The sequence below is a fragment of the Schistocerca americana genome, chromosome X (genome assembly GCF_021461395.2).
Source record: "Schistocerca americana isolate TAMUIC-IGC-003095 chromosome X, iqSchAmer2.1, whole genome shotgun sequence".
Lineage (NCBI taxonomy): Eukaryota > Metazoa > Arthropoda > Insecta > Orthoptera > Acrididae > Schistocerca > Schistocerca americana.
In genome coordinates, this window is record NC_060130.1 from 627,574,558 (window position 1) to 627,593,766 (window position 19,209).

At 41.3% G+C, this 19,209-nt stretch overlaps 1 protein-coding gene across 4 annotated transcripts in view; it reads right to left on the bottom strand.

Annotated features, from left to right (window-relative positions):
• LOC124555029 (integrator complex subunit 12-like) overlaps positions 1–19,209 on the bottom strand; it is an 82,008-nt gene that overhangs the window by 23,773 nt on the left and 39,026 nt on the right. For all 4 annotated transcript variants that reach the window (XM_047128787.1, XM_047128785.1, XM_047128784.1 and 1 more), the window contains exons 3-4: positions 18,587–18,777; positions 804–963 (exon numbers count right to left, since the gene is read on the bottom strand). In XM_047128787.1, the coding sequence (XP_046984743.1) occupies positions 804–963; positions 18,587–18,672 (246 nt within the window). In that variant the 5' untranslated portion in view covers positions 18,673–18,777. The remainder of the gene's footprint in view (positions 1–803; positions 964–18,586; positions 18,778–19,209) is intronic.

Here is a 19,209-nt window from a genome sequence, read left to right on the forward strand (position 1 = left end):
AAGAGCAGAAATCGTCTCTGAACTGGGTCAGGTTCTGAGTATGGTAGAACAAGCTTTAATGTTTCATACTTGTTACTTGTGGGTGCGAACTTTGTTCAGTTAAACAACAGTAGTCCTTCATTGATCATCGCAATTCCTGACTCCTCTGCATTATTCTAATCGAGTTAGAACGATTTATTTCTGTTTCGGCGAGCTGAATTGTGTACTGAAGACTACAAAACAATATGTTCTCCATCACTTTCTGCCTTTTTGCCCGAACTTTTCAGGCCCCTGCAAGAGGCTGTGGTATCAAAAATTCATGGAATACGACCAAATGTTACAATGTTAAAAAAAGGGTAAACTAAAAATCAACAAACCTGGATAAATTTTGACCACTGCCCCACAAACGGGGATGGGGAGGGGATAATTCCTCCTTTTATGGTGTGTGTGGCCCCTTTACATCAAAATATTGGAACAACAACAATTCTTTATGCTGCTCTAGTTTATGCGAGGCAGTTGCACACACCTACTAATGTACATAGCAAGTACTGTAAACAGAAACACATTCAATTTGTGACACTGGAAACTAGCCCTCCAATACGTCTGTTAGATTATCAAACATTTCTGAGAAAGAATAAAAACCAATTTCTGTTGTTATCGCTGAGTCCTTGTTGTACATCTCTGTAAATCGACAGAGATTAATACTTCTATTTATATTTATGTAATGCTGCATACTATTCTTCAGCTGAAAACTGGGAATTCGAACCAAAAATCTTACTTTATGTTGATCACTATATTTTCAGAAGTGTAAAACTTATACTTACAGCTCTGTTAATTGTTTTCAAGCAGTCTGTACAGTACCATATTGATCTTGGGTCTTCCATATCAGCTTCACCAACAGGTGGCTGGTGGCACTCTTGATGGTATAATGAATGGCACTCTGTGCATTCAATGAGGCGATTCCTAGGAGCCACATCCATTCCTCTGCAAGGAGAGCAAACTTGTTTGAGGCTACATGAACAATTAATGTAACGACAACCTCTTAGTATGTCAAGATATCTGAAGTAATTGGTAAACTGCTCATCTGGAATTAAGGTACGTTACAACAGACAATCATACACAAACATACATAAATAACAATAAAGTTGAAGACTTTAGAGCTCATTGAGCTGACAGTAAATTAGCAGCCACTGTATTAATTACAACTCTCCACATACCAAATACAGCTGTTAATGTACATGTATGAAAGAGTGAGAGTTCTACATACAAAACGGTAGTTTTCAAAGGAAAGATACAGTGAAAAAATAATCCACCAATGTACTGCAGGCTGCTGGTGTCCAAACAGCACAATACGAGTATTTTGATGATCAATCTGTTGGCATCATCAGTTGAGCTGATGAACTAACCATCTGATAACTCAGTGGCCATTTATATTCTCACCATCCACCCTCCTAGTGATCTAACTCCAGTCCATTCTCAGAGACTTATAGATCGCCACAGCATTTGGTGTTCTGATCACAGTTCACTCCCTGCAGCATATGTCTGTGCGGTGGCAACACCAGCTCCATCAATATGAAGAATCAGTTCCCTATGTTTGCTGAAAGATTCGTTCATTGACCTTATTACACCTAGTACTGGGTACCAAGCTTCACTGAGATTGTAGCTAGCGATTGATTAGTTTAGTTTGTATTGTAAATTCCACGATGACATAGTCCCAGCACATGTTAGAGCAAAGACTCTAATGCTGCTGGACTTCATACCATTTACTTGCAAAAGACAATGTCATACAACCACTTACCTGTTGGGCTACATGAAACAAGTGTGTCATCAATGTTCTCAGTACCGTTTTGACAGTGCACATAATCTGTCTGACATATGATTTGCCACACCGACAGGGAATTTAACACACTTCGGTCTTCCAAAGTGCAAGATGATTTTTCACATACCCCAGTAATGCTTGTGTCTCAACAGGTAGAGATGGGTCGAACTCGTTCACTCCAGTGAACTACATCATTCATTTCACTCTTTGCCGTGAAGCGTTCAAATGAAGTAGTTCATTCGTGAAGTACGGAAGCCTGTCGAAGTTCCCCAGCTCGCCGCTCAGCCGCTGCTACGCTCGCTTCGCCTCGCTCGTACAATGAAGCTTCATAATACTTCATAATTTTACTAACAGATGGCCGAACTATGCAGTAACGTGCACGCAACGTTTTACGCTCTTACAGCGTCTGAGTTAACTTAAATAGAGCATGGTCGAAGGGGACAAAAGAAAGATAAACAGAGAAGCCTGTCACATATAAAGAAGGTATTACATTTAATCTTGCTCGAAATTTTCTCATGAAGCATCCAAAAAAATCTTTATCTGCCAAATGAAATATTATTTGTTGTATTCATGAACTGAAAAATAGGGCTACCAACGAAATGCAGTCCAATTTTATGTTCCTTGTAGAATTTAATCCAAAATAGAATGAGTATGTTTACCACTGTCACAGTCTATATACCTACGTTAAGTAATTATTCAGAAGTTTTCCTGTAGATTTTATTTTTGTTGAGAATAATATCCTTCTAGATTCAAAACGTAAACTGTCACCTGTAGTCATTGGTACGATTTCAGGTAAAATCCCTCTTTCAGTGTTATTAACAAACCTTTTATTTTCATGTTGGCTGTGCGTGCTCACCCAGCCAGCCTCTTCGTTTATATTCATTTGTCTGCAAGTGCTGCCAACGGTAGGCTACCCGTAGACGCGAAGTATATATAACTGCACAAATAGTCACGAGTAATGTCAGCACTGCACGTAGCAGCTGACGCTGCCTCCCCCTCGCCCCTCATCTCACCAACCACTCGTAAACCTATCGTTCTCCACAAACCCCGCGCGATTCATCGACAGGCAGCAGAGGAAGGACTGAAGTGAAGGGAGTATGAGTGACGTAGCGCCGATGTAGAGGGAGAGGGGAAGAGAGTGAGTGAACTAGAAAAAAGTGTGGAGTGTGCTATCTGTGAAGAGTTTGAAGTACAAGTTCATTGAAATTGAGTGGCTAGTTCACACTTCACTGAAGTGAAGCGTTCATTTGAACGACTCATTCACGAGCTCTCCATCACTATCAACAGGTGAGCAAAACCCAATCTTAATCACATTTTTTCTGATACTGTCCCAGTGTACAATACAAATGCAATGTCAACACCTCGTTCACATTCCTCCACTGTTTTGAAGTACAGTGCTCCAGGTCAGGTAACACACATTTAAGATTTTCAGTAAACCAGTTCTCTGCACTGGATGGTGGCTGCTCTGAGCATGCACTTATGTCAGTGAGTTTTCAGTATATGCTGTGACCCAATATTCCACTCACGTTCCTCTTCTCCAAGACAACCAGAAAGAGCAGCTCAATATCCACAATGATCCACATTATCAATCTGATGTTCCTGTGAATGAAGTCAAGATGTGTGAGGAATCTTCCATATGGTGACATTCTGTTAAGGAAAGAAGCAGGTCCGTTTCAGGCAAGCAGATGCTAGTGCTTCATCTCCAAAGTGCTGCATGCACAAGTTGGTCACAACCAATGATATTGGTCTGACCCTTTGCGACCCCTTTCATCTGCCCATAGTGTGTTCTATCAGAGAGAAAATCTAGGTCAGGACATACCTGAAAAGATTGGGAGTATCTATTTCAAATTAACCGTAAGAGGATGTTATACCCCTTTACATCTCATGGTGATTGTTCAGCTGTTGTCCAACATCCACTGAGTTGCATGTGATGGGGGCATTTGTCCACATAGGAGCTAAAAACATATCCATGAGGGATTCTTCAAGTACAAAGAGGTGTACCAGTATCAATGATGATGGGGTGAAATGGAACACCTTTGTGGGCCTTGAGAATTCTGTAGTGTCTTAATGTAGCAGGTGTACAGGTACACAGTTATTTTATAATCTTTGAGGCAGGTCTGTACATTCGAGAAAAAGCCAAGAGAACAGATCCTCTGGAAACACCACATTGAGGCTGTATTCTACCCATTTCCTAAGACATGAGCATTACTGCAAAGAGTCAAGGATAAGCCTGCACTTCATACGAACAGGTTGTAACAAATCTCCTGCCAATGTGGCAAATTGTATATTAGACACACAATACACACTACGCCAAGAACATTGATGGCATGGAATATGACACCACAGTCCTGGTCCAACATAATGTCCCTGGGAATGCATCACCTATTTTTACTGAGAAACAAACCAAGAACCAGCTAATCAACTCTGATACTGGCTACAATTTTAACAAGGCTTGGCAACTCATGCCTGGTTGATTAGAGCAAAAAACGAGACTTCCAGCAAACATAGGGAAATGCCGATTGATAGACCCACTGATGCCACCATGCCAACACACGCTCCACAAAACAACTGACAGCGATGCTGCAGCGATCGATATGCTGGTGTGCCTGTGAGGGCAGGCAGCAGACAAAACACTGGGAAGGACAGACAGAAGTTGAGTATACAAGTGACCCCTGCACAACAAGAGGATTGGTTCATTAGCAATCATGGTAACGGTGACATGATCAGTTATTACAATTGTGTGTTCCTTGGACACCAACAGTCTGCATCACGTCCATTGATTATTTTGTTACCAAATACTCTGGCAGAACTTGAAAAACGGGATGAAACAATGTCTGTGCTCTTATTTATGTAAAACAAAAGCAATTTAATTTATTGTGTCATTTGTCAAACATTTATGATATTACGTATAAGTAAATGATTGAAATGAACTGCTGAGTGAAAAGTGCACTGATAAATTAGTACCACAAAAGTGAAAGCAATGACAGGATTCTGAATGTCTTTCACAACTCGATGACATAAAACTAACCCCATATGATTTTGGATAACATCTCTGAACCATATGTTACATATTTTCAACATGTATTAAGGAATCCAGCAGAAGTTATTTCAAAATTCTAAACACACAACATTAGCGATAGACTAAAATGGAAGAATAGATCAGAACATTAGCAATGGTACAGAAGCTCATACAGAGGAAGGGAATGTACTGTGTGTTCAAAGGAGCTGTACTGGCACTGGCCTTGAGCAATTTAAGGAAACTATGATGGAACTGCATTTTGAATGTCAGACTGGGATTTAAATCCCAGTAGTTTTATCCTGTCAAGCAATCTTACCTTGTGCCACTGGCCATTCTTCAAATTTTGGGTATCTTCAAAATATTTAGACAGCTTTGTTTCTTTGAACAATAATGTTAAGTGAGAAATAAGCAATGGAATACTAGCATCTTTTGTTTGCAAAACAGTAGGACTGGAAGTTTTACATTAAAACTGAAGGTCAATATATGAACAATATCCTTTGTTTCAGTATTGACATTGGTTAGTGGCAACACCACCACCAGAGCCAGCCGCAAATTCAGTATAGCTATCTGTAAAATGGTCATGTAAATGTTATCACAGAGCAAACTTTCTGTGTAAATTGCGCATTTAAAAAAAAATTATGTTATTTGTCATCAATCCCAAGATGTACAATATGTACCGGGATAACAGTGCTGTAACTCCTTGACACTTTAAACCAACTAACATAGAGTCAGTAAACTAACACAACAGATCATACCGATTGCCTTTTTCTCAGCTAAAAAAAGAGGCTGCCTCAACTTTATTTTTGTAATTTTTTATGTGTATGGTAACGGAAGATCAGAACTCAAATATCACTCGCGCCAAGCAATTCAATTCAACTGTCAAAAATTTTTGAGAAAATTAACTTTGAAGTTTTCCAAGCTTCTTTAATGCCATACAATAAGGTCAACTTTTCAAAAGGCAGTGTGGCTCTATGGTAGAGTTCTCATCTACTACGTGAGTGATCTGGGTTCGATTACCAGCCAATGCAAATTCTTAAACAAAGGTCAGGTTCTAAGAGCATTTTGGTGATGTGTAAAATACAAGGTGATTATAATTACAGTTATAACTTTCAACATACTGTAGAAATAATTACACTGGTCAGAATGACGTCAAATTGCAACGGAATATTATCAGAGAAGGTGTACAACGTATGGCAGAAGGGGGTGGGGGGGGGGGGGGGGGGGGGGGGGAAGAGAGAGGAGGAATATATATATATATATATATATATATATATATATATATATATATATATATATATATATATATATATATATATATATATATATATATATATATGACAATTTATCAATAGATGCCGCTGTACGTGTCAGAATATGTAAATGAAAACACCTGTCATGCGCACGACCATTGAAGTTGGTATAAACATGCCTGGTACACGACTTTTCCTCCTTTCGTGCCTGCGACGTTGACCATGACTGTCTCAATGCAAGATTGCGCTCTGCTTATAAAGCTGTATTACAAGAACAATTACTGTGCACACATCACTCTGCAGAAGTGCTGGACACTGAAGGGTTTGGAACACTGTGTTGGTCCCATGACTGCTGTGGGTCTGGAGAAAATGATTTGGAAATTCGAAAAGATGCGTTATTTTGGTGTGCAACATGGTAGAGGAAAAGAATTGATTCAACGTCAGGACAAGTAGTGGCCACAGCAATGCAGGGGCAGACGAGTGGTGGTGTGCAAACATGTAGTGCTTGACAATTGCCCAAACATTGGACATACCCATGAGCATGGTGCGTAAAATCCTATGAAACATCCTTCTTTGCTATCCATTCAAAATTACCCATGTGTACGAGTTGCTTCCTGTTGACCTGCCAGCAAGAGGGACCTTTGCTTTAGAATTTCTTGCTCCCATGAAAGTTGACAATGATTGGCCATGGAAGATTTTGTGGGCAGATGAAGCCCACTTCCATCTGAAAGGATATGTCAATACACAAAATTGTCGAATATGGCAACGGAAATTCCACATACAAATCAACCAGTTACATTTCATTCTGAAAAGGTCACTCTGTGGTGTGGTTTTACAGCGTCATTTATCATAGAGCAATATTTTTTCGAAGAGACAGGTGCTTCCAGTCCTGTTACCTGTATCGTAACTGGTAAACGCTAAGAGTGTCTTTTGCACAACCATGTCATTCCAGCTCTCCAACAGCGTGGATGGGATCATTTTTATGAAAGATGGCACACCTCCGCACTTTGCAAATCCAGTTAAGCAGCTGCTGACACTGCCATTTCGAAAATGCTAAAATTATCAGCCACCATTTCCCTACAGCTTGGCTGTCCCAATCACCTGATCTTAATCTGTGTGACTTCTGGCTGTGAGGGTATCTGAAAGATGATGTGTTCAGTGTTCAGATTGCAAACTTAGCTGCATATTGAAGGCACACATTGAACAACACATTCTGAATGTGACCCTGGAAACACTTCGTTCAGTTCTGGAACATGGTGTTTCTCGATTTCAACTTATTGCAGAAAATGGTGGACAGCATATTGAACATGATTTGCACCAGTCACATGGAAATTAATAACAAGATTTGATTCTGATTGATGCTTTTCATGCAGTTTTTGGCCTCAGAACAATTGAAAACCAATTGTTTCCATCCAATATGATACAACCTTGCTGTGGTGGATGGGCTTACGTAACTAACAGTATCATGCCTGTACACACATGCACACTGAATAGTACAGTTTAATGACAAACGTACACCTTAGGCACTGTTGTATGATTCATTTGTCATTGACCACTATTAAATTATGATACCTACAGTGCCATCTATTGCTACATTTTGCAATTACTTATTTTTATCCTGCCACTTCTCTGATAATATTCTGTTGCAGTTTGAAGTCATTCTGACCAGTGGTGCTATATCTACAGCAGTCTGAAATTTTAACTTTAATTGTAATCACCCTGTACATAAAGATGGAAAAAAATCAGTAACTCTTGAGACTGGTAACAACTGGACGGAGTCATTTCAGTCATTGTTTTCTTCTTTTTTCCATTCATTTTGTTACCTAGATCATTTAAATATAAAATTCATCAAATATACGCTGCTTAACACATACTGAATTGCCATTTTGTGAAAAATGATCATCTTATTTCTAATTACATACCTCACACAAAACTGCAGTTTCCATTACAAATATAAATCAATCTTTTCTAAGATTGTTAACAAAGATCATTTAAATTTAAAAAATTGCAAATTAATTTTTTCATCTGCACAGAAATGCTCATGAAACAAGCAACTTTATTTATAAATTTGCTCGTAGAATATGCAACTTCATTTAAAAACTTGCATTGGTCAGGAACTGAACCCAGGCTCCCCACATGGCAGGCAAGTGCTCTACCTGTGCAGCCTGTCAAGAAATCAGCCAACCAAATTTCAATTGCTTCTTTCACTACCGAGTCTCAGAAAGTTGAAGTCAAGGCTAAAATTTCAATGTTATCGTACACCGTAGTGTGTCCAGTGTCAATACAGTGCTCTGTCACCGCCAATTTATTAGGTTGTAAGAGCCCAGTGTGCCTGCAGTGCTCTGTGCATCTCTCGCGGACTGTATGTGTCATCTGCGCGATGTATGAATGGCCATACTCACAGGGGACCTTGTAAACCCCAGGCTTCCAAACACCAAATCATCTTTTATGGTACCTAGGAGTGCTGCTGTCTTTGGTGGAGGGTGAAAAATCACTTTCACTTTGTGTTTGCTGACGATCCATCCTATTTTTGTCGACAGGCTTCCCACGTGTGGCAGAAAAGCCATGGATTTAAAACTTTCCGTGTCTTTGTCTGCATTCCTTATACTGACTGTTGCTTTAATTTTTAGTGCCGTATGTATGTGCTGTGGAGAGTACCCATTGGCTTCAAAAACTCTTCTCAAGTGTAGAAGCTTGTCCTCCAGACTGCTCTCATCTGTGTACCAGAGATCTGAACACTCATCATCTGTGAAGGATGGTGGCAGTTGTTTGTACATAAAGTATAATACCGCCTGTGTCAGTTTCCCATATACTGCATGTCCCAAAGTGCCATCATCTTTGCATCATACCAAAACATCCAAAGATGGAAAGCACCCAATTTTTCTTGATTTCCGTTGTGAACTGAATTTGTCTATGGATGGAATTCAGTTTCATTTTCTGCAGCCAAAAATTCAACAACAGCATTTGCTTGTAACAATTGTCTAGCATAGATGCAATTTTTCTAGCTCACTATGCTCAGCCATCTGTCTGAATATTTTGAAACCTTGCAGATGTGTTGAAGAAACATCAAATTTGAAGCATGTGATGTTACTTATGCAAGTGATGTTCTGTCTGAGCTCCCATGCAATGAATCCACAAATCCAACTTGTGGATTTCATCATCTTCATATGATGAATTTTAATGGCTGAAATCAATTCCAAGTTACTCATCCCAGAGTTCACCTGTGCTACCAAGTTTCTTTATGTGCCAAATGAAAACATGCTTTCATAGAACAATATTTAGTGTATCTAAAACTCACAAAAGAATTTGACAGTAACAACTGACGTCACGTGTTTCTGTTAACTATATTTGGATGTCATTCAAAAGGTTAAGTCTTGCAGGTGTACACAACCTACAACAACATCAGTTCACAGATATCTGCCCTTATCTCTCCACCAGTTCGATAGAGACGAGGTCAATAACAAACAACATGTAAACATACACTAAATAATTGAATTAATCTGCCTAAATCTTTAATTTAAACATCTTTTCCTGCTTGGTATCAGCGTGTACCACATTTGCCCACTTATACAACAAGACTTTTTCCCAGACTTGTTCTAAAAATACAATGTAGTCTTATATTCACAGATTGAACTATTGCCATTAAGGTTAATATTTTCTACTTTGTTTAATAGAATACACAGTGGTTGTTTTAGCTTCACAGATGAAGCTTTGGCTATTGAGGTCACATCCAGACTTATTTTGAAGAATTCGGAAGGGCAGGATGGGCAAATGATACTCGTGTCTGAACACGCTGAAGCTTTCCCGATACACCAAAGTGCTTGATGCGGTATCTATGTTGCTCGGACAGTCAAAGAACATTTAACTTGCACAGCGCTAGTGCCATAGATATGCGAGGAACAATGAACTAGTCACTACAAAATCTATTGTTCTGACTAAAATTTGACAATTTTGTAAAACCCAGGAGGAAATAGCACTAAATTCTATCATCTTACAAACTCTTTTTGGAACAGGTTTGTAATAAAAATTCTCATCATGTATTGGTACCATGTACACACATTAATGCTGCTTTTCAAGTAAAGCTAACATTCAAAAGTGCAAATGTTGTCTTTCAAAAAACATTACTTTACTCTGAACCGAGATCAATATTTTACTTGACTGTGAGAGTCTGACAATTTACTAAGTGGGTTGCAAATGCCAAATTTGGTCACTGTTCACGTATTAGAATATCGGGTAAAAACATAACCAACTTTTAATCAGCTTTAGATCATGGTGGTGACATTCAGATGAAACAAGAAGGAAAATTAATCCTGAATGAAATGCCTGACAAATAAATTAAATCTTATAAAACGAACTGTAATTATTGCGATAATAATTTTATGGCACCAAGAACTGTTATGGGGATGGTAAAAACAGACACCAGTAGACCATGGGACGAGCGAAAGTTCGAGAATTTGACTGAATCTTGATTACAATCCTTTCTTTACATAATTGTTGCTGTTGTTACATATGACTTGCAACACAGAAGATATTTCAGTCAGTGTGTCAGCTGCTCAAGCACAGCGTTACGGAAAGGTAGGAAGGGGAACACTGATACCAACTTAGCTGAGAACTAGATGAGTGCGGAGAGGGGAGTCTTGAGCGGGCAGCAAGTTACGTCTGTTGCCAACCATTGGAATCTATACTGCGTACTTTGGCTTTTTAGGAACATCTACCATAATTAAACTGCTGTTTGCCTGAATCCACTTGTAGTCGCAATTGAATCGACTTTAAAATTCGACAAATACTCAACAACAGTATTCATTTCTGCGGGAGATGGTAAAAATCTAGATAGGGACCAATGGTGTACTTACATGTTTTGTGCTGCAGTTTTGTTGATGCTCACCTTGACATATGACGGGAACATAATTTAGACAATCAACAAATGGCATCAATTTAGAATAGGTATAATGTTAACTTCTTAGGCACATACTTCATACCAATAAAACACTTTATAATTTTGATTGGTCCAAATTGTGAAAAATAACTTTTCCTCGAAAAGCCTCTTAAAAAACTGATGGTGGTCTTATAATCAAGGTTCCCCTGTACGCAGGTAAACATGGTATATTTATTTTAAGAGATGCATTAGTATCATTAATTTCTTTTTGCATTTACATTAGTATTTTGGATGTATACTAATATGGTAGCAACAATACTTCAACAATCCACTATTATTTCTATCATATATTTCCATATATTAATTTTAATACTGCAAAACAATTTTCTTATTAATACATGATACAATTTTGGTATTAGAAAAATGGGTATGTCCCCCTTGAAACCTATCAGCCTGTTATGGTCATTATTTGCTACAGATCCTCATAGATGATGGCAGTGATCCATTTTGTGCTTGCGTTTCTTGAGATTAGCAACCCTTACATGTTACTTCTCCAATGTGCATTTTTATCTTTACTGTCGCTTGTAAGTTGTATGCTTTTAGTTGTCTGTCTTCACCAAATGCTCTCATGTGAGTAACGTTCATGAATAAAAGCTAATTTTGTATGTTTCAAGGTTATGCACAATTATTTACGTGGATAGACTAATAGGTCACATAACTGGTGACCCTGCCTAAGAATTTTCTTGCTTTCACATGAATGGCATTTTTGACAAATTGCGGAAATATGCACAAATGTAATGAATTACAGCAACAGGCTATTCTCTGCCATTGTTGACAAGGTTAACTAGCTACAGGATGATACACAGATTTTGGAGCTTGCTCTCTCGACAATTCTGAACATGAACCATGTCCAGTGCAACAAAAATAATGTTAATTCTGCGCGCGCGCGCGCGCGCGCGCGCGCACACACACACACACACACACACACACACACACCGCAAATGCGCACGAAGCAGCAAAACAGGGCACCAATACCCGAACCTGCGACCAGTTCCATCAGGCATCATCATCATGAAAACGACAACATCAGAACAATGACAGCAGGTTATGCTGCTATCACAAACTTTTTGGCCAACATGCTATAAAGTGTACTTCACTGTGCAATTACTCAAACAGCCAGTGTTCCACAGTAGCAGTGCGGTATCTGGAAGAAAAGTTTGCCCTATCTGTGGGATATTATACAAAACTGACAATGCATACACCTCTGAGGAACACATCTGCAACTCAATCAAAAAAATGTATTTCCAGGATATCTAACAACAACGCCACCACACCATCTGACACAAAGGTATGTAACCGGATCAATGTCGATCAAGGCATTCCTTCCAGGTGTTCCACACTATAGCATTCTTAGTTATCTGTCTTCACTGAATGCTGTTGTATTTTTAATGTTCGTGAATAAAAGTTAATTTTGTACATTCAAAGGTTACATGCACACAGTAATCCCAGAATACAGATTCAGATGGATTGTATGGTACCCATGGAATTAGCAATTTTATGCTGCTGTAAAAATGGAATTCACTTTGTACCAATTCAGGTTGGGTCAAAGAGTTTGTTGCTACATTTCGCAACTGACTTCACTTTGATAATCCACAATGAAATTATATTACGAGCACCTAATAGGATGTTTTCTTATTTTTTTGAGAGAGAGAGATAGAGATAAAGATAGATAGATAGAGACTGCAGATTTCTAGACTTGCGCTATTGGGTGGGGAATTGTAGGACGCCCCTAGATAGGTCAGGCGTGCACTACACAAAGGAAGCGGCTACTCGGGTAGCAGAGTACTTGTGACATGCACATGGTTTTTTTTTTTTTTTAGGCTAGGCAGTAGTGAGAGGTGTCCTGATGAACACTCGCCAGTCGACGTGCAGGCAGGGAAATCAGGACGTGCTCAGTGTAAAGACACTTCACCTATCAAGATAATAGCAATTATCAGAGTGTTCGGAATAAAGTTCCTGAATTTACTGCCCTTCAGGAAGCGTGTGGCGAGCAAATTATTCTCGGGACTGAGACCAGCTGAACCCTGAGATAGGAAGTTCCGAAATATTTAGTGAGGGTTGGAACATGTATCGGAAAGACAGATTAGACACCATAGGAGGCTGTCTCTTCATTGCAGTTGACAAAAATATAGTGTCTATTGAGGTCTAAGTAGAGTGTGATTGTGAAGTTATCTGGACACGTTTAACAGGGCTAGGAGAAATAAAATTAATTGTTGGGTGTCATTACTGGCCACCAGGTTCCACCGTGACAGTTCTAGAATCATTCAAAGGGAGTCTACACTCTGTATCGCAGAAGTACCCGGATCATGCTATATTAGTTGGAGGCGACTTCAATCTATCTAGTATAGACTGGGATGTCTATGGATTCATTACAGGTGGTACAGACAAGCCGTCGTGTGAATTACTTTCGAAAACATTATCCGAAAACTGTCTTGAGCAGCTAAATGGAAATATTTTAGATCTGGTAGCCACGAACAGACCAGACTTCATCGACGGTGTCAGTGTTCAGACAGGGATTAGTGATCATGATGTTACAACTATGGTTACGAAAGTTAAAAAGTCGGTCAAGAAGGCTAGGAGAGTATTCTAACTAGAAAGAGCAGATAAGCAGTTCTTAGCATCCCATTTAGTAAATGAATCGACTTCATTTTACTTCCGGTACGATGGACGTGGAAGAATTATCGGCAAATTTTAAACACATTGTAAATCACGCATTGGACAACTATGTGCCGAAAAAGTGGGTTACAAATGAAAAAGACCCACTGTGGTTTAACAGCGCAATTCGGAGAATGCCCAGGAAGCAAAGACAGTTGTGCTCGCGGTACAAGAAAGATCGGGAGAATGAGGACAGGCAAAAGTTGTTAGAGATTCGTGTTGCTGTAAAAAGAGCAATGCGCAAAACATACAACCACTACCACCGTCATACCTTAGCAAAATATCTTGCTGAGAACCCAAGGAAATTCTGGTCTTACGCAAAATCGGTAAGCGGGTCGAAGGATTCCATCCAGTCACTCACTGATCAGTCTGGCCTGGCAACGGAAGACAGCAAAACGAAAGCAGAAATTTTAATTTAGCATTTGAGAAATCTTTCACGCAGGAGGCTTGTACAAACATACCGCCATTTGAGTCTCATACAGATTCCGGTATGGAGGGACATGGTGATAGACATGCCTGGTGTTGTGAAGCAGCTGAATGGGTTGAAAATAAATAAATCACCAGGTCCTGATGGGATTCAAATTCGGTTTTACAGAGAGTACTCTGGTGCATTGGCGCCTTACTTAGCTAGCATTTATCGCTAATCTCTTGCCCAATGTAAAGTCCCAAGCGACTGGAAAAAAGCGCAGGTGACACCTGTATATAAGAAGGGTAGAAGGACGGATCCTCAAAATTACAGACCAATATCCTTAACATCAGTTTGTTGCAGGATTCTGGAACGTATTCTCAGTTAAAGGATATCAGACAGATGCCATATTCCTTGACTTCCAGAAAGCGTTTTGACTCGGTGCCCCACTGGAGGCTCCTAACTAAGGTACAAGCATATGGGATTGGTTCCCAAGTATGTGAGTAGCTCAAAGACTTTTTAAGTAATAGAATCCAGTACATTGTCCTCGATGGTGAGTGTTCATCGGAGGTGAGGTTATCATCTGGAGTGCCCCAGCGAAGTGTGGTAGGTCCGCTGTTGTTTTCTATCTACATAAATGATTCTTTTGGATAGGGTGGATAGCAATGTGCAGCTGTTTGCTGATGATGCTGTGGTGCACGGGAAGGTGTCGTCGTTGAGTGACTGTAGGATGATACAAGATGACTTGGACAGGATTTGTGATCGGTGTAAAGAATGGCAGCTAACTCTAAATAGATAAATGCAAATTAATGCAGATGAATAGGAAAAAGAATCCCATAATGTTTGAATACTCCATCAGTAGTGTAGCGCTTGACACAGTCACGTCGATTAAGATGTGGTTCATCTGTAAAACACTAACACGACTTATTCTTGAGTACTGCTCGAGCATTTGGGATCCCTATCTGGTCGGATTGAGGGAGGACGTAGAAGCAATTCAGAGGTGGGCTGCTAGATTTGTTACTGGTAGGTTTGATCATTACGCGAGTGTTACAGAAATGCTTCAGGAAACTGGGGTGGGAATCTCTGGAGGAAAGGAGGCGTTCTTTTCGTGAATCGCTACTGAGGAAATTTAGATAACCAGCATTTGAGGCTGACTGCAGTACAATTTCACTGCCGCCAACTTATATTTTGTGGAAAGACTATAAACATAAGAGAGATTAGGGGTCGTACAGAGGCATATGGGCAGTCATTTTTCCCTTGTTCTGTTTGGGAGTGGAACAGGGAGAGAAGATGCTAGTTGTGGTATGTGGTACCCTCTGCCACACACCATATGGTGGATTGCGGAGTATGTATGTAGATGTAGATTCATGCCTTTGAGCTCCTTAGAAGTGAATGATCTCCTCCTTCCAATGCTGCTCTCATTGCGACGACTGTGTAGGATTCACACCAGGAGCCTGAGCTGGCACATTTCAATGCAGTATAAAATTCAATACTGGAATTATTTGTACCCACTTTGAGACCTTTTCTATCATCTTCTACAGTGAAAATATCAACTTCTGCGGCAACATAAGGACATCAATATAACCACCAATAATTCAATCTCTATGGGCCTGTTTATTTTCACAATGAAATGATATGGAGTATTTTACCGCCCTCTTGAAAATACACCATCACACATATTGCATCATTGGTAGATACCCTGTTCAGAGAAGTTTCCCCAATGATAATTGGGCATCTCTTCTTTCCAAAGCAGAACAGCTACATGGTCAAATTTCAAGCAGAACTGGGCATCAATCTTTGAACATAACAATCTACCTCAATCTTTAAACGTAACAATCCACTGATTTATAATCGATGTCATAGACTATTGCAAACGAGGTATATAATTGGCTTATGACATTGAATAAACCAACTTCTCAAACCCTTTTGTACAAAATATTTAATATTTTGATCCTTTAGTGGCTGCAGCAATGCAAGATCATTGACAGGATGTGGTTCATTTTGTTGCACTACGGGTCATCAGTGATCATCATAAGCTTTGGCAGCTTTTGTCTGACCCTTATGGTTGGCAAACCTGTGGGCAGATATTGTTTTCACACGAATTATGGAAAGTAAAAGCTGTCGACTACCTGGTTACCTGTGAGTTCAATCTTCCCCCAACCTGCCAGCAACCATCCACCGCCTGTTTGTCCATTAAATGATATGTCAGTGCCATCTCACTAAGTTGTCTGTCTCCATTTTCTTATCTCATCTTCGTATCATTTGCTACCCTAATTTCAAACATGTAATTGAATATTAAGCATATTAGTGGATCGCAGAACTTCAAGTGTTAAGTTTTATACTGCACTATAGTAGCAATGTCACACTCATTATGTGCCAATCACTTTCCTTTCTTGAGTTATTGTTCTTATTCCGACTTTAACCTATAAACCATTATAATCCACAGTTGACCAGTGACTGAGGAAAATTAAGTGTGAAGACATGTACATCACACAATGAAAAGGCACCCATTTTAAATACGGCTATGTTAATAAGTGATACTTACCACAAAACACGGAGACGAGGATCATCTGTAATGGTTTCATGCATACTGTGAACACATTCATTATGTTCATTCTGCATGTCATATGCCTTAGCAATCAGGTCAAAACTTAGAAGACTATTTCATTTTAACATATGGATCACTATCATGTGTTTAAACCTGAATGAACATAATGAAAAATCTGTTCTAACTGATTCTTTATACATACAGCAAGTGACAAATGTAACATTTTCCCCACATCTGTAACATTACTCCGTATCAAGCACCGAATCACAAGGAAGTAAATGCAGACATCAACCATCCCCCGATTCTGTGTCCTTTAAAACAGACAAGGGGGCGAGGAGAGAGAGGAGGGGGATGGGGGCGAGAGGAGGGGGATGGGGGGCGAGAGGAGGGGGATGGGGGCGAGAGGAGGGGGATGGGGGCGAGAGGAGGGGGATGGGGGCGAGAGGAGGGGGATGGGGGGCGAGAGGGGGGGGGGATGGAGGCGAGAGGGGGGGGGGGGGGTAGGGGCGAGAGGGGGGGTAGGGGCGAGAGGGGGGGTAGGGGCGAGTGGGGGGTAGGGGCGAGTGGGGGGTAGGGGGCGAGTGGGGGGTAGGGGCGAGAGGGGGGTAGGGAGAGAGAGAGAGAGAGAGAGAGAGAGAGAGAGAGAGAGAGAGAGAGAGAGAGAGAGAGAGAGGGCAGGGGTGGGAAAGAGAGAGAGAGAGAGAGAGAGAGAGAGAGAGAGAGAGAGAGAGAGAGAGAGAGAGAGAGGGCAGGGGTGGGAAGAGAGAGAGAGAGAGAGAGAGAGAGAGGGCAGGGGTGGGAAGAGAGAGAGAGAGAGAGAGAGAGAGGGCAGGGGTGGGAAGAGAGAGAGAGAGAGAGAGAGAGAGAGAGGGCAGGGGTGGGAAGGGGAAGAGAGAGAGAGAGGTAGGGGGGGGGAAGAGAGAGAGGTAGGGGGGGGAAGAGAGAGAGGTAGGGGGGGGGAAGAGAGAGAGGTAGGGGGGGGGGGAAGAGAGAGAGGTAGGGGGGGGGAAGAGAGAGAGGTAGGGGGGGGGGGAAGAGAGAGAGGTAGGGGGGGGGAAGAGAGAGAGGTAGGGGGGGGGGGAAGAGAGAGAGGTAGGGGGGGGGAGGGGGGGGGGAAGAGAGAGAGGTAGGGGGGGGGGAAGAGAGAGAGGTAGGGGGGGGGGGGAAGAGAGAGAGGTAGGGGGGGGGAAGAGGAGAGAGGTAGGGGGGGGGGAAGAGAGAGAGGTAGGGGGGGGGGGAAGAGAGAGAGAGGTAGGGGGGGGGGGAAGAGAGAGAGGTAGGGGGGGGGGGAAGAGAGAGAGGTAGGGGGGGGAAGAGAGAGAGGTAGGGGGGGGGGAAGAGAGAGAGGTAGGGGGGGGGGGGGAAGAGAGAGAGTAGGGGGGGGGAAGAGAGAGAGGTAGGGGGGGGAAGAGAGAGAGGTAGGGGGGGGGAAGAGAGAGAGGTAGGGGGGGGGGGTGGAAGAGAGAGAGGTAGGGGGGGGGGAAGAGAGAGAGGTAGGGGGGGGGAAGAGAGAGAGGTAGGGGGGGGGGGAAGAGAGAGAGGTAGGGGGGGGAAGAGAGAGAGGTAGGGGGAAGAGGAGAGAGAAGGGGGAAGAGAGAGAGGTAGGGGGGGAAGAGAGAGAGGTAGGGGGGGGGGAAGAGAGAGAGGTAGGGGGGGAAGAGAGAGAGGGTAGGGGGGGAAGAGAGAGAGGAGGGGGGGGAAGAGAGAGAGGTAGGGGGGGAAAGAGAGAGAGGTAGGGGGGAAGAGAGAGAGGTAGGGGGGAAGAGAGAGAGGTAGGGGGGAAGAGAGAGGTAGGGGGAGAAGAGAGAGGTAGGGGGGAAGAGAGAGGTAGGGGGGGAAAGAGAGAGGTAGGGGGGAAGAGAGAGGTAGGGGGGAAGAGAGAGGTAGGGGGGAGGAAGATGGGGATGTAGCAAAAACTTAAAAACATTACAATTCTGTTCTAGCCACAACAAATAATACCCAAAATTTCACCACCTGCAGACAATACATGTCAGATCCTCTTCTAGTATCTCCAAGTTGATCTCAGAGTCATTGTCTTCATCATCAAATTCTTCATTCATATGTGAATCTTTCCGGTGCTTCTTCAATGTGTAAACTTACAGTTCTTGTCTCAAGATTCTTTTTTCTTGTGTTTACTATCCTGCAACATCGAGGACTGAATCCACCTGAATATAAAGAAGTTCTCTGATGAATATCACAAGTGATCTGAAATATTTACCCTTTTTCCATAAAATCTCAGTAAGATATTTTATAGTTATAATATATTTATGGAAGATAAAATAAATGGTAGCCTGGTTACGGATACTAGGCATTCTATTAGACCTTCAAAATAAGAACATGATATTTGCACCGAACACCATTCATGTATTTATTTGCAACTACTTGTTTTGGGATTATTTGAAAACAACATTCACAGTCACAGTACGTGAAAAGTTACACAATGGATCATTATAGAAAACTATTAAAAACCGAACTACAGTTAAATCTGAAAGTAATTTTTTAAAAAGGGTGTTCACTCTCAACACATATATAACACCACACATGATTGAAAACAACACATTTTTAAACTGAACTGTTGTTGGAACATGACAATAAGA